The 14488-nt window shown below is 36.6% G+C and overlaps 2 protein-coding genes across 6 annotated transcripts; both read right to left on the bottom strand.

The window, feature by feature from the left end:
- Nucleotides 1-6639: 6639 nt before the first annotated feature.
- Nucleotides 6640-10818, bottom strand: LOC116330071 (ecto-ADP-ribosyltransferase 5-like). Of its 3 annotated transcripts, XM_039613893.1 has the most exons (8): nucleotides 9867-10818; nucleotides 9677-9758; nucleotides 8945-9027; nucleotides 8133-8851; nucleotides 7796-7843; nucleotides 7660-7707; nucleotides 7536-7583; nucleotides 6640-7446 (listed from the first exon to the last, which is right to left on the bottom strand). In XM_039613893.1, the coding sequence occupies exons 3-8, from the start codon at nucleotides 9002-9004 to the stop codon at nucleotides 7368-7370; spliced, it is 1002 nt and encodes a 333-aa protein (XP_039469827.1). In that variant the 5' UTR covers nucleotides 9005-9027; nucleotides 9677-9758; nucleotides 9867-10818; the 3' UTR covers nucleotides 6640-7367. The 3 variants fall into 3 exon arrangements, with proteins under 3 accessions (XP_039469827.1, XP_039469826.1, XP_039469825.1); XM_039613892.1 differs by having other exon boundaries at nucleotides 9125-10818; XM_039613891.1 differs by having other exon boundaries at nucleotides 9677-10818.
- Nucleotides 10819-10966: 148 nt separating this feature from the next.
- LOC116330069 (ecto-ADP-ribosyltransferase 5-like) lies at nucleotides 10967-14084 on the bottom strand. Of its 3 annotated transcripts, none has more exons than XM_039613889.1 (8): nucleotides 14000-14083; nucleotides 13746-13870; nucleotides 13543-13627; nucleotides 12732-13450; nucleotides 12211-12258; nucleotides 11996-12043; nucleotides 11876-11923; nucleotides 10967-11789 (listed from the first exon to the last, which is right to left on the bottom strand). In XM_039613889.1, the coding sequence occupies exons 3-8, from the start codon at nucleotides 13603-13605 to the stop codon at nucleotides 11711-11713; spliced, it is 1005 nt and encodes a 334-aa protein (XP_039469823.1). In that variant the 5' UTR covers nucleotides 13606-13627; nucleotides 13746-13870; nucleotides 14000-14083; the 3' UTR covers nucleotides 10967-11710. The 3 variants fall into 3 exon arrangements, with proteins under 3 accessions (XP_039469823.1, XP_039469822.1, XP_039469824.1); XM_039613888.1 differs by having other exon boundaries at nucleotides 13543-13640; nucleotides 14000-14081; XM_039613890.1 differs by lacking the exon at nucleotides 11996-12043 and having other exon boundaries at nucleotides 13543-13640; nucleotides 14000-14084.
- Between the last annotated feature and the right edge of the window lie 404 nt (nucleotides 14085-14488).

Raw genomic sequence — 14488 nt, 5'->3', positions numbered from 1 at the left:
GTGTTTTTGTCTTTTGGATGCTCACCTGTTCTTCATCTTTCCTCATGTTTGGTGTCTCACTCTTAATTCTAGTCTGCACTATTAATCTCCTCTGCTCTCTCCTATCCTGGTAGTAAAAAGAAAGCAGTCAGCATGTGCCAGTCAAGTTCTAACCAAATCTGTAATTCTTGATGTGATGATTTGATATTTTTTCCCGCCATTTCCTGATGGTCTGAATAACATTGGTATGAGTAATTAATTTGTTTTTTTAAGACTTTCTTTTTCACCACTGTTGTGAGTACAATAGATTTTTCAGAATTGTATATAAAAGATTATACACATATTTGCAGTACTGAATAAAGTAAACAGGCAGCTCTTGCACAAAGCATCAGGGATATTAAATTTCATCAGTTTATTCTGGCTCTGTCAACGCTTGACATCATTGCCACCTTCTTTACTTGTAAATTTTCTAGTGCTGTCAAAATTAACGAGTTAACGCAAATTAATCCGCCATTAAAATTTTTAACGCAATTAATGCATCCGGCGTGCAGAATGACTCAAAATCCCTGATATTTCTCTTTCAATGCATTTCGGGCAGTTTGTCCAAGTAGAGTTACCTTCGCACATGCGCAAATGGGCAGTAGATCTGGTAGCTGAACAAATCAACTCAATCTGGAAGATGATAAACGTACATTGGCCCTACATTGGCCCTCTCGATGGGAAATTTGAGTATTAAAAAAAATAACAAGACGGAACAGTCGACTGACATAAAGTATTACGCACATTGTGCAAGAAGGAATTTTCTTTTCACTGAAGCACTTTCAGTTTAAAATATCACATTGACGCGAAGCATACGTTAGTCGGGGATGCTGCAACACGGTGACTGACACAATTGCCAAGTGGATTGCAACAAACTGCAGACCTATTAATATCGCTGAGAACACGCGCTTTAGACAGCTTTGGTTCCTTGTTTCAAGGACTTGAAGTGCCTCCCCAAGAGTGACAGAGAGAGTGGATACATGTTTACAGAGTTTTTTGTTAACATGAATGTTCAAGATGTTCAATAAACATGTTAAGTGTGTATATTTTCCCTTTTTTCTCGAGTCTGTTTGCTCATACAAAATGAAATGCGATTAATATAGAATAAAAATGAATGATATTTAATCGTGATTAATCAAAATAATTCCACAGTAACCCTGTGATGAATCTGATTAAACATTTTAATTGTTTGACAGCACTAATATATATTATATATTAGTGTATACTTACCTATTAGTATATAGGGTTTTTTTAACTTGTATTTCACAGGAGAGAACCTGTGTTAAAAGATTGAAGAAAACTATTCAAATTATCTTTGAATTGAAGCACACATTCTTTGTGTTTATTCTGCATTCTAAAATGTTCATGTCTTTGTTTACTCACACAAACATGCTCTATACGTAGTGAGGTGCACTGTTTCTCAGGGGCTGTGATTAACTTCAGTGTCAAAGTAATGTTGCTTTACTGATTTTAATGTCTTTAAATCAGTTTTAGTGACACTGTTGTTGAACGTGTTCAGATGTTACCTGTGTTTCATGTTTGTACATGTAAATTCACAAGTGCTTGCTGATACTGTTAGCTGCGGAAGCATGTGCCATGTGAACTGTGTGATTTTTCTGTATATTTGTGTATTAACAGTATTTAGGTATTATATTTAAAGATTTTGTTGCTGTCTCGCAGACAAATACAAATATCATTTAGCCTTTACAGTGAATGTTGGTGTGTGTGTGAGATCAGCTTTAATACCAATAATGTGAAGTCTAGTGATGAGTGTTTGTAATTATCGCCCTGCTACTGCACCAGTGACGTATTCTGTTATTTAGTTTGGAGAATTTTTTGGAATTTTTAAATGTAACATGAGAAAAACAACAGACTTATTTGTGGGTAAAATGTTTGTGTAATCAGATTAAATTAAATTGCAAAGCCTTTTATATTTTGCATGTTGTTTATTGGACAGAAGCAGTTTGGCAGGAAGAGCATCAGCGACTGTTTGGGACAGAGTGCTGTCGTAGGTCCTTCAAACCAGTATATGTTATCACTCACATTGCACTTTATGTACATATATCAGAATCTCTGTTAGATACGGTGGCCCTGAGAGGCCAAACGGACTGCAACTTCAGAAAACACTTGCAAAAAGAAAAATGCTGCAAAAAGAAAAACGCTGCAAAAAGAAAAACACCTGCAAAAAGAAAAATGCTGCAAAAAGAAAAACACCTGCAAAAAGAAAAACACCTGCAAAAAGAAAAACGCTGCAAAAAGAAAAACACCTGCAAAAAGAAAAACACCTGCAAAAAGAAAAACGCTGCAAAAAGAAAAACACCTGCAAAAAGAAAAACGCTGCAAAAAGAAAAACACCTGCAAAAAGAAAAATGCTGCAAAAAGAAAAACGCTGCAAAAAGAAAAACACCTGCAAAAAGAAAAATGCTGCAAAAAGAAAAACGCTGCAAAAAGAAAAACACCTGCAAAAAGAAAAACGCTGCAAAAAAGAAAAACACCTGCAAAAAGAAAAACGCTGCAAAAGCACACAAAACACAACGGAAATGTTTCTGGGGAGACAATAACCCGACGGACCAGTTGCACGAACCAAAACATGCTAACAAGTGCACTGGGACTGGGAGACACTTCAAAGAAGGAGGAGAGGTAAATGTGTTGTAATCATATGATTCTAATAATACTACAGATATCTGGAATATCCTCCTAAGACCCCAACTCTTCCACAGCATGCATTTTTAATTTCTCTGTGATATTTGGGCATATTGGGGCCCGATGAATGTTTTTATTTTTTACCAAATTTTCGTTTCAATGAAAAATGAGAGCCACAAATGAGGATATTTGTTTAAAATTTCAATAGAACAGTAGCAGTATAATGTCCTCGTAAGTGGATATCAGGCCCTTGTAGAGCAAAATTGAGTCTAAATAACCCAAAATGTGATGTCCACATATGTGGACGCCAGGTCCTAGGAAGATATAGGCTGTATCCCAATTCAGGGTCTGCAGCCTTAAAGGCCGCATTTTAAGGCCAATTAAAACATATCCCAGACTTCATAGCGCGGCGGTGGTGTGGATAATTTTGCCGAAAAAAACGGTGGAAGCGGGGCGGCCAAAGAGTAAACTTATTTATGTGCAAATGTTTAATAATGAAGAACATTAAAACATTACTGTTGGCCACATGCCAGCAAAGTTATGTGACATAGCGATGTTTGTACTTTCAGCGTTTACTTTGTTTTAAAGCCTTTACTTTATACGCCGTTCGATAGTTGACCTTAATCCTACAGAGAATGTGATGATTTTATGGATAATTAAAGTCAGTCTTATATTCACAAACACAACAAGCTGAAAGTCAGTGATGCTGCTCGGTTTGCAGTCCTGAATATCACAGCACAAGCAGGATTCACTGCACTGTTAATGTTAGCTATGTTATATTGTTGCCTCTGTTCGGTGGTGTCGAGCCAAACGGACTTTAACGTGTGTTTGAACGAGCTGACGGTTCACTCGTTAAGCTGAAAGAAAGATGCTTTAATCACAGGAGTCACACATGTGTCCACTGTAGCATCTGGAACTATTCTTGTTTAGCACTCGTAATAACACAAACACTAAATCCTCCTTCTCTTGTGCTGTTTTGTAGCAGTGTATACACCTGAGACTGTCCCCTGTCTGTCTGTCCTGCACTCTCTCTCTGTTTCTTTCTCTCTGATTGTGGAATAAAAGTATGAACATGTATTTATAAGTTACACTTGTGTTTGAATCCTGCAGCTTATCACACATTTGATTTCCATGTGTGACAACTGCAAGTGTCCAGAGTGAGGACAGACTGAGGGACCCACTGCTGCACATCATCTGTGAGGCTTTGCACCCCTCATGATCCACCAGGACAAACTCAGCAGTGTGTGAGGAAGAGGAGGAGGAAGATCCAGCAGCAGCTGACAGATGGAGAGAATAGACAGACTGTTCCCTGTTTGTGAAGGACTGCTAGAAAAGTTTAAAATAATTAATTGTCTGTCCTGAATCAGTCTTATTAGGTAATGTTCAAATAATTTTATCATTCCAGTGTTTTCAGTGTGGGAGAAAGTACTCGGGGCCTTCAAGTTACACACTGTGAAAGGCAGCAACAAGTTTAATGTTCAGAAACCTAAAGTATGTATCAGCAGCAGAATGGACCTAAAAATGTTTGTTTCAGTATCAGAAACAGTTATCACAGCTCGTACATTTTCTTTTTACACATATATGTAAGCATTGAGCCAAATTTAGTAATGCCAACATATTAAAAGAACAATATTTGTCTCTTATATATTGTAAGGACAAGAAAGACATTGTGGACAAAACAGGACACCCCCCAATAATCTTTAGTTACAATATTATAGTTAGTTAAATGGTCTGATTGTTCAAGTATGTATTTTCTTTGATTGTTGTAAAATAATGTGTGCCCCAGTCTCCAAAAATGGCATACTGCAGGAAGGGTAGTTATTCCTCCGTTACACCACAAGAGGGAGTATCCCCTAAAATGAGCAGCTCTAGCGGGAGTAAATGAGCCCAGCCACTAACCATAAGGCAGTGCGCCTATAAGAGTTGTGTGAAACTGCAAAAGTGTGAAACGTTGTGCTATGTCTACATACCGGTATATATTTGCAGGTAAGCAGATACAAGATGGTAAATAACTTAAAATGTATCTACAGATGAGTCCACGGGGTCGCAGAGAATGTGGGAAAGTTGGCCGTTAATCCCCATTATGTGTCATTAGTATATAAGTTATTGGTAGCGATGTGAATTAGCCGTGAAGCTAACGATTAGCAGCTAGAGCTAATTCATTAGTTTGTGCGGAAACCTCGTGGCGCTTTTGTGGATTTGTACCTGTACCGGGCTGTAATCACAGCAGATATAGACTGGTGGATCACACTATCTTTTGTTTATGTTTATTTCATTGTTGTACTGTAAGGAATATTAGTGATTTGAGTTTAACGACTAACCATAAGGCAGTGCGCCTATAAGAGTTGTGTGAGACTGCAAAAGTGTGTAACGTTGTGCTATGTCAATATATATATTTGCAGATACAGTAAAGGCGAACTCACAAAACCACACTGGTTTCAATTCATTTTAATCCAAGTGTGCAACAATATAATACATCTATAGATACACTGTCACAGATACTTGTCTTTGAGTGAAGATTTAAGGTGATAGGAAATATAAATAAATGCAACTTGAATCTTTACTGAAGCTCAGTATTTGATACGGAGTTCAAACTCGCTGTTGTAATAACTAATAATGATTAATATAATAACTATAATATTGGCCATACTATATTTACATTACCAAAGTGAGATGACTTTAGTCTCCTGAACAACATTAGCTAATTGTTATTTACTAGCTAATCTTAAGATGACTGTTCACTACTGAAATGAAGCCCAACAATCATGTTTTACAGTCCTGTGGTCTCAGCCTCAGATACTTATCAAATCACACAAAGCTCATGTAGAAACAAATGTACAAAATATGTTCTCCTTCATTTCTGTCAAGCAAAGCTGTATGAAACGTTTCCAGCTGTTAGTATCATGGTTGCTAGGTAGAGCTGGGCGATATAAGATTTTTTTCATATCACGATATGTTTTTTTCATTTCAGGCGATAACGATATATATCACGATATAAGCCAAATAACTATATTTGTAAGATTTAAATGTGCCGTTGCTCACAAGTAAAATGTGAAATAATTAGCAGCTTGTTTTAATTAAAATATTTATTTCCCATAATAAGTTCAACAGGGTAGATGTACTTAAGGAACATGAGATTTCAGTTTCAGATAAATAAAGGCAAATATTGCAAACTACACAAAAGGCAGCCGCTAAAGCGTTTAAGTTTCAAAATAGAACAAACAAAACAGACTACTAAATTGTCAATTCCACTTAGAAACAAAATATTAATTCTAAAAATAAATCTTAGGTCGTTTTACAGAAGAACAGACAAAATTGACTAACTTTTGTCAATATCAAATAAACTGAGAAACTAAAAGGAAATTCTCAATCTCTCCTTGTTGTATAGCTTAGCTTTTCAAACAGTTTTAACAGTTACTTTAGTCTGACAAAAGCCGAATGATAATTAGCGTTTTCAGTCAGAGATTGAGCATGCACCGCTTTATTGTATTTCCAGACTTGCTTTCGCACAATTTACAGTGCGCGCTACTCTGTTTTTGTCAGACTTGAAATAGCCGAAATACCTTCACACCACGGAACTTCTGTGGCCCTTCCGTTCGACAATCTCTCCGGCATTGGAACCATCATCTGTTTTTTTCTTCGTAACCTTCGCTCACGCTCTCGGTTGATTTTTCTCTAGTCGGCAAACTCATTTCCTTCATTACCCGGCTGCACGGCTGCAAAACAAATACACATGTGCGCCTTGGCGCTTGTGCTGTACGTAACAAGTCACGTGACATGACGCTGCGGCTGTGATTGGTTCGGCTCTGCGCTACTTAATTTGGATTGGCTGTTCTTTTTTTTTTTTAAGAGGACAAGAGAGATGAGGCCTATCGCAATAGTTTAATTTTTCTATCGAGAAAAAGTTATTTCGCAATACATATCGTTATCGTTTTATCGCCCAGCTCTATTGCTAGGCAACCTGGGCAGCACGATGGAGGCTAGACTGTCCCATTTCACAAGCCTACAAGCCCCGCACTTCCGGCCTTAGCGGTCTTTGAGTACGCAGCCCTTGAGGACCATTAAGGCTGCGTACTTTAAGGCTGCAGACCCTGAATTGGAATACAGCCATACATACATGTTTTGGTTCGTGCAACTGGTCCGTCGGGTTATTGTCTCCCCAGAAACATTTCCGTTGTGCTTTGTGTGCTTTTGCAGTGTTTTTCTTTTTGCAGGTGTTTTTCTTTTTGCAGCGTTTTTCTTTTTGCAGGTGTTTTTCTTTTTGGAGGTGTTTTTCTTTTTGCAGCATTTTTCTTTTTGCAGCATTTTTCTTTTTGCAAGTGTTTTCTGAAGTTGCAGTCCGTTTGGCCTTTCAGGGCCACCGTAGTTAGATGTCTTCAAGTGTAGTTTACTGTAGCAACATATATAGTAAAAAATACTTTTCTATAGTATTTTAGTTTTTGAGTTGTACACTAAAGACTGCAGTTGCACGTGAGCTTGAAATATGAACACAGCGTATTTTACACCAATTTTCTGCACTCCTTTAAAATCTTTATCAAATATTCTGAAGTCATGCAGTCTATATTTCATAACATATGATAGAAGCAGAAAATTACTGCAACTAATTCAACACAATCAGTCAGATAACGTGTCAAATAATTGTATGAAGAATCACAGCAATACTGTAGATGATAAAACTCTGAAACTCTGAATGATAACTGTTTTTGCTAAACAGCTAAAGAAAACAAAGCTACGACCACAAGCACCGATACAAGCCACAGGGTGGAGACAACAGCTGGAGGAGACCTGAAGACATGGAAACAAAGCAGAGAGACAGGAAGAGATTACTGTTGTTGTTGTTGTTGTTGTTTATAATAATAATTATAATAATTTACCTATTTCGGTCTGTGACAACTGTGGCAGTCTCCTGCCCTCCTGGAACACTGAATTGGAAAAGAAGAAATAAATCAACGGATAATAATAATAATAATAATGATAATAATAATAATAATAATTTACCTGTTTCGGTCTGTGATTACTGTGGTAGTCTCCTGCCCTCCTGGAACACTGAATTGGAAAAGAAGAAATAAATCAACGGATAATAATAATGACAATAATAATAATAATAATAATAATAATAATAATAATAGTTTACCTGACTTGCTCTGTGACAGCTGTGGTAGTCTCCTGCCCTCCTGACATCCTAAATTGGATAAGCAGAAGAAAGTACTTTAAATGTGCTGACACATGTCCGTTTCTCTGATAATGCTAAGCTACACCCAGCTCCACTGGAGAAGTAGACAGAAAATTGTCCCTGTTTTTGCCACTTTCCCCCCCAGTTATAACTGTGTACTTACTCCATAAAAAACAACATAAAAAACATATTTATATATTTAACATTACACTGAAAGTTAACTTTGCACTTTGAAGGTTAATATTTGTAAGACAAGTATAAAAAATTTTCACTTTAATTGAGAGAATATGAATCTTACTGTGGAAAGATGTAACAGTTGTGTGAGCTGTTCAGTCCTGAGTGGTTTAAAACAATCTCGAGGTATTCGTCACCATCCGATGTAGTTTTTGTTTCCATTTGTTCCACAGTGAAAACTTCTGCTGGAGATAAGAGTATTTCATCCTGTTCTTGACCGCACACATAGTCTTTCAGGTTGACAAAGAAACAAGAAGTGAGATGTAAAATCGTATTTTCATCGACATCTTCAAAACTCTTTAGCTCTTCATAGTTTGAATAAGCTAAGGTGAAACTTGTAAATCTCACTGTGGAGCCTTTCTGTGGTTTGTTTTGACCATCTTGAAAAACATAAAAGTTCTTGCAGTCCTTTGGCTTCAGCAGCCTCATGGAGTCCATCAGCAGGAAATGAAGAGACTTGAAGTGGAAGTGGTTTTCATAGATGCTAACATTTCCACCCATTGTCTCTATTGCTTTGTTCAGTGTTTGTATGAAAGGCCGATCTCCTTTAAGATAGACTGAAAGTGCAGCAGTATGCTCTTTTCTTCCTCCAGGGATCTGCTTTGAGCACTCGATACTTTTATTCCACGCTTTCTGAAATCCTTCACTGTTATTTAGTTCTTGTTTTAACACGTCTGACTCGATGAACTTCTTCATGGCCTCATCACGGCATCCATCATACTGGTCATCTACAACATCTGTGTTATTTAGAAAATCCAGTAGTCTTGTTTCCTGTGTGGTCACCTTTAATCGAGATATATCACATTTAAAAACACATTTTTAAGTAAAGAATGTTTTAACCTTCTAATATTTGTTTGTATGAAACTTAATTCTTACTTTGCTGCAGGCAACTGTGAAAATTATTGCAACAACAAGCACTTCTCTTCTGTACTCCATTTTTTGTCCTCTTCTTCTACAGACTGAAAGAAAGCACAAGATTACGTCACTCCAGTTTTTAGCACGTTTACATTGGCTGCTTGTCTATTTTTGGATTGATTTGAAAATTATTTTACTTACTTTCAAATCTTTAAATGCTATGGTGCCCAGCTTTTAAACCAAACTGCTCAAATTACATGATCCGAGAAGAGCACCAAGATCATCTGCCCAGATGTTTTAGTGTAGCCAAGGTCTCGATTTAAGCATAGAGAGTTGGATCCACTAGACTCTCGTATAACCACTTGATATTCCTACTGCAGAGTCAGTCTTTAAATCCTGTCTGAAAACCACATTTTTTACCTTGGCTTTTAATTTAAGTTCATGTTGAGTCTTATCAGGGGTTTTTTATGTTGTGGTCTCTTTATTTCAGTTTGTTTTTAGTCACATAATATTGTAATTGTTTGCTTATATAATTTATTGTATTGTCTTTATTGATTTTGCTATAGAAATATATATATTTCTATAGCTTAATGTTATTTCATATAAATCACATTAAAATTGCCATTGACACAGTCCAGTAAATTTGGATCTGGTAAGATGTAAATTAACAATGATCTTTTCTACTTCTTGGAATTTGTTAAAAAAAGTTAAAGTTAAAAAATTTAAATGTTGAAAAGACTGAAAGGTACATACCTGAAGCAAGGAGATTGAACTCGTATTAGCAACTTAGCGAAAAGAGTCGATCAAACTGATGGGAACCAATGAGAACAACAGCCTGGGAAGCGAAACAAGTTATTTTACAATGAACTGCTTAGTCTGAGTCTAGTTCCCGAAAGCTTGTTCAGATTTGTTGCACAATGATTTATACGAGCGTAATACTTACATCATTAAGCCCATTTTAAGCCCAGCCCAGTGATAACTTATCTTTGTATCGCTGTTCTAACATGATTTCAAATACCTCAGTACTTCTCTTTACTGTAGATTTTGCCTAAAGTTAACCGGACACATCATAGTTGGAAAATCTGGGTATATTGAAATTAAAGCAATAAAAAGTCACCAAACAATGTGAATAATCTGGTCTCACAGAACTGTTCACCACAGTGGGCAGTAACAAATGAACTTAACTGACAACACTTTCATATTGAGAGATCTCATGATCTTTTGAATTTCTCATTGTTGGGAAACTTGCAAATGTTGAAACATGCCATGATTCAGCTTGGATGAAACATGCCCACTGACACTTACATTTCCAGTGAACTTTGACTGTACTTTCTATTTCAAAACTCTTCAGCTTGAGTATGAGGAAGTCGGTACTACTGGGCAGATTCGAGGCATTCGAAGACAATTGTATACACTGGGTTATATTTCTGTGTAAACAACATCCTTCATATTTCCATGAAGCCTGTTCTTTAAAGTGCTTTGAGTGCTCAAGTACAGTAGAAACACACCAATCTACTTGCCACCTTGCCAAGTGCTGCACCCCAACCTTGGAAAACAACTGACAGTCACTTGATTTACTTTAGTGGAGCAGTACTCACAGACATCGTGCAGGAGTCTATACTCCACCTGCAGCTGACGTTCTGGAACTGCCAGCTGTTTCAAACTTCTGTCTGTAGCATTACAAAGGCTGGGACATATACATAGCCTGCTTTGCCTCTCCACTCTTTCTCCAGCATCTCCTATTGTCTCTCATCCCTCCCACCAAACCCCTTTTAGTCCTCTGGCTGATAGAGGCCTGTCCTAATTGTCTGATGCCAGTGTCCTTCAAGGCCATGAACTCACACAGGCGTGAGCACTAAAAAAACATTAAAATGTAACAATAAAATCATGCAATACAAAAACAAACAAACAATAAATCAATAAAAAGAAAAACAATACTTCCCCGGCATGACTGAGCAGATGAAAGTACATAATATAAGAAGGAAAAAAAACTTATTTGTGGGTAAAATGTTTGTGTGATCAGGCTAAATTCATTGCAAAACCTTTTATATTTTGCATGTTGTTTATTTGACAGGGAAACAGAAGCAGTTTGGCAGGAAGAGCATCAGCGACTGTTTAGGACAGAGCGCTGTCGTAGGTCCTTCAAATCAGTCAGACTGCGCACATATCACAGATACCTACTGAAATACATACATGTATATGTTATCACTCCCACTGCACTTTATATACATATAACATAATCTCTGTGACATGTCTTGCAGTGTATTTTACTATAGCAACATACATAGTACAAAACACTTTTCTATAGTTTTTTGTTTTTTTATTCATACATTTTTTTTCTTATTTTTATTCTTTTTTTCTAATCAATATCAAATTCACTTTGTTCTTGCTGATCCCTGTGCCGCCGGAATAAATGAATTGAGCAGGATTAATAAAGTCTATAAAGCGTATCAATATCTATCTATCGATCTATGTGACCATAACAACAAATAAAAGCATCTCATGATCGCAGAATATTTCTACTTGGTGTTGACTGCAGCTGCACGGAAGCCTGAAATTTGAACCCCCTGTATTTTACACCAATTTTCTGCACCCCTTTAAAATCTTTATCAAATATTCTGAAGTCATGCAGTCTATATTTCATAACATATGACAGAAGCAGAAAGTTACTGCTTAGACAACTAATTCAACACAATCAGTCAGATAACGTGTCAAATAATTGTATGAAGAATCACAGCAATACTGTAGATGATAAAACTCTGAAACTCTGAATGATAACTGTTTTTGCTAAACAGCTAAAGAAAACAAAGATACGACCACAAGCACCGATACAAGCCACAGGGTGGAGACAACAGCTGGAGGAGACCTGAAGACATGGAAACAAAACAGAGAGACAGGAAGACATTACTGTTGTTGTTTATAATATTAATAATAATAATAATAATAATTTACCTGTTTCGGTCTGTGACAACTGTGGCAGTCTCATGCACTCCTGGAACACTGAATTGGAAAAGAAGAAATAAATTAACGGATAATAATAATAGTAATAATAATAATAATAATAATAGTTACCTGGATCGCTCTATGACAGTTGTGGTAGTCTCATGCCCTCCTGGAAAACTGAATTGGATAAAAAAAGAAGTAAATTGGTGGATAATAATAATAATAATAGTAATGATAACAATAAAACTGGAACACTGAATTGGAAAAGAAGGAATAAATCAACGGATAATAATAATAAAAATAATAATAATAATAACAACAATAAAAATAATAATAATAGTCACCTGGATCGCTCTATGACAGCTGTGGTAGTCTCATGCCCTCTTGAGATCCTGAATTGGATAAGCCAAAAAAGTACTTGAAGTAAATGTGCTGACACATGTCCGTTTTCAAACCACACCCAACCTCCACACTGGGGATGTGGAGAGACAATCCTCACTTTTAAAATCCCGTTTTTGCCACTTTTCATGTCACTTCCACTCACTTCATGCTTTCCTGACAACACCTGTGATTTTTCTTAGTACTTTTCATTGTTTCAGTTTATGCATATTTATTAAGATGAATAAATATGTGTTAGTAATATTTTTGGTTATATAGAAATACAGAATGTATGGGGATTATGAAGTATTTTTATCATATTTTTATTATATACACTTAGGATACGTAAAATGTTTGTATCTCCTCAAATATTTAAACATTCACATGATTAACACCACATTAAAAGTTACCTTTGCAGTTCCAAGTTTAATATTTGTAGAAATAATAGAAAAATAGTTCACTTTAAATGAGAGAATATGAATCTTACCGTGGAAAGATGTAACAGTTGTGTGAGCTGTTCAGTCCTGAGTGGTTTAAAACAATCTCAAGGTATTCGTCATCATCCGATATAGTTTTTGTTTCCACTTGTTCCACAGTGAAAACTTCTGCTGGAGATAAGAGTATTTCATCCTCTTTTTGACCGCACACATAGTCTTTCAGGTTGACAAAGAAACAAGAAGTGAGATTTAAAACGCTGTCCTCATACAGATCAGTTTCACTTTTTAGATTTTCATAATCTGAATAAGCTGAGGTGAAACTAGGAAATCTCACTGTGGAGCCTTTCTGTGGTTGGCGTCGACCACTTAGCAGAACATAAACGTTCTTGCACTCCTTTGGCTTCAGCAGCCTCATGGAGTCCATCAGCAGGAAATGAAGAGACTTGAAGTGGAAGTGGTTTTCATAGATGCTAACATTTCCACCCATTGTCTCTATTGCTTTGTTCAGTGTTTGTATGAAATTGTGATCCCCTTGAGGATAGACTGAAAGTGCAGCAGTATGCTCTTTTCTTCCTCCTGGGATCTGCTTTGAACACTCGTTACTTTTATTCCACGCTTTCTGAAATCCTTTACTGTTGCTTAGTTCTTCTTTTAACACGCCTGACTCGATGAACTTCTTCATGGCCTCATCACGGCATCCATCATACTGGTCATCTACAACATCTGTGGTCTTTTGGACATCCAGTAATCTTATTTCCTGTGCAGTCACCTTTAATCGAGATATATCATTTTTAAAAGCATTTTTAGGAGGATAATTTTTCAAACTTTCTAATATTTGTTTGTATGAAACATAATTCTTACTTTGCTGCAGACAGCTATGAAAAAACTTATTGTAGCAAGAAGCCCTTTTTTTCTGTACTCCATTTTTTTCCTCTTCTTCTACAGACTGAAAGAAAGCACTGCAGGATCACATGTGGATAGAAAAAAGTTCTTTAAGACTTTACACGGTCCAGAAACCTTGATGTGGAAAAAAATATATAAATAAAAGACTAAAAGGCACTTACCAGAAGCAAGGAGAGTAAACTTGTGTTAGCAACTCACAGCAAAGGGTCCATCAAACAGCTGGGATGCCCATTAGGGTCTGAAGAAGTGAAGCAAGTTATCTTACCGTAGAACTTCTTAGTCCTTCCTGTGGAAGGAAGCAACATGGCACTGGGGGATTTGTTTTCCACTGATTTTTCCTGTTACTTGTCCTGCTTGAGCTACTGAGTTTCTGTAATCTTGTTTAGATTTGTGAAGTAAGGCCTACATAACTTACCTCCTTAAAGCCGAACCAAAGCACTAAATTGCCTTTACATCCCTGTTCTAAGATTATTTCAGTATAACTGATGGGACCAAATACCACAGTCCTTGTTCCATGCAGATTTTATCTAAAGTAAACAAGAGACTCCAGCAGCCCTAGTTGGACAAATGAGGGCATATTAAAGTTACAGGAATGCAACTGTACAAAAACAAAGTGTTGTATAACAGAACTGCCGTCCACACTGGGCTGCACCTTAACTTTATGTATGTTATGTAGGAAGGAGTAAGAGGAGCACATTAAAAACAAAAAATATTTTTCATTTTGAGATTAAAGTTGAAATAGGCAGATTACAGTTATTGTTTCTATTCAAACGACTGCCACGCCTCCTATACCCTCAACAAAATTCCTTGTGTAGATCAGTTAGTGAAACAACTTGATCAGCTATGTTATTGTGTATTGTGATACAACATACATCCTCCTTATTGCACAAGGGTGTAAACATCA

This window comes from Oreochromis aureus, linkage group 6 (assembly GCF_013358895.1).
Source record: "Oreochromis aureus strain Israel breed Guangdong linkage group 6, ZZ_aureus, whole genome shotgun sequence".
In the NCBI taxonomy this organism is placed as follows: Eukaryota; Metazoa; Chordata; class Actinopteri; order Cichliformes; family Cichlidae; genus Oreochromis; species Oreochromis aureus.
The sequence above is the reverse complement of the archived record's forward strand: the minus strand, read 5'-3'. Positions and strand labels throughout refer to the sequence as shown.

Coding starts and splice junctions, on each gene's coding strand:
- LOC116330071 (XM_039613892.1), bottom strand. CDS start 9,004: ATGGAGTACAGAAGAGAAGTGCTTGTTGTTGCAATAATTTTCACAGTT. Junction 8,852..8,944: donor TCACAGTTGCCTGCAGCAAA/GTAAGAATTAAG, acceptor TCTCGATTAAAG/GTGACCACACAGGAAACAAG. Junction 7,447..7,535: donor GTTGTCACAGACCGAAATAG/GTAAATTATTAT, acceptor CCATGTCTTCAG/GTCTCCTCCAGCTGTTGTCT.
- LOC116330069 (XM_039613889.1), bottom strand. CDS start 13,605: ATGGAGTACAGAAAAAAAGGGCTTCTTGCTACAATAAGTTTTTTCATA. Junction 13,451..13,542: donor TCATAGCTGTCTGCAGCAAA/GTAAGAATTATG, acceptor TCTCGATTAAAG/GTGACTGCACAGGAAATAAG. Junction 11,924..11,995: donor ACTGTCATAGAGCGATCCAG/GTAACTATTATT, acceptor TTTCCAATTCAG/TGTTCCAGGAGTGCATGAGA.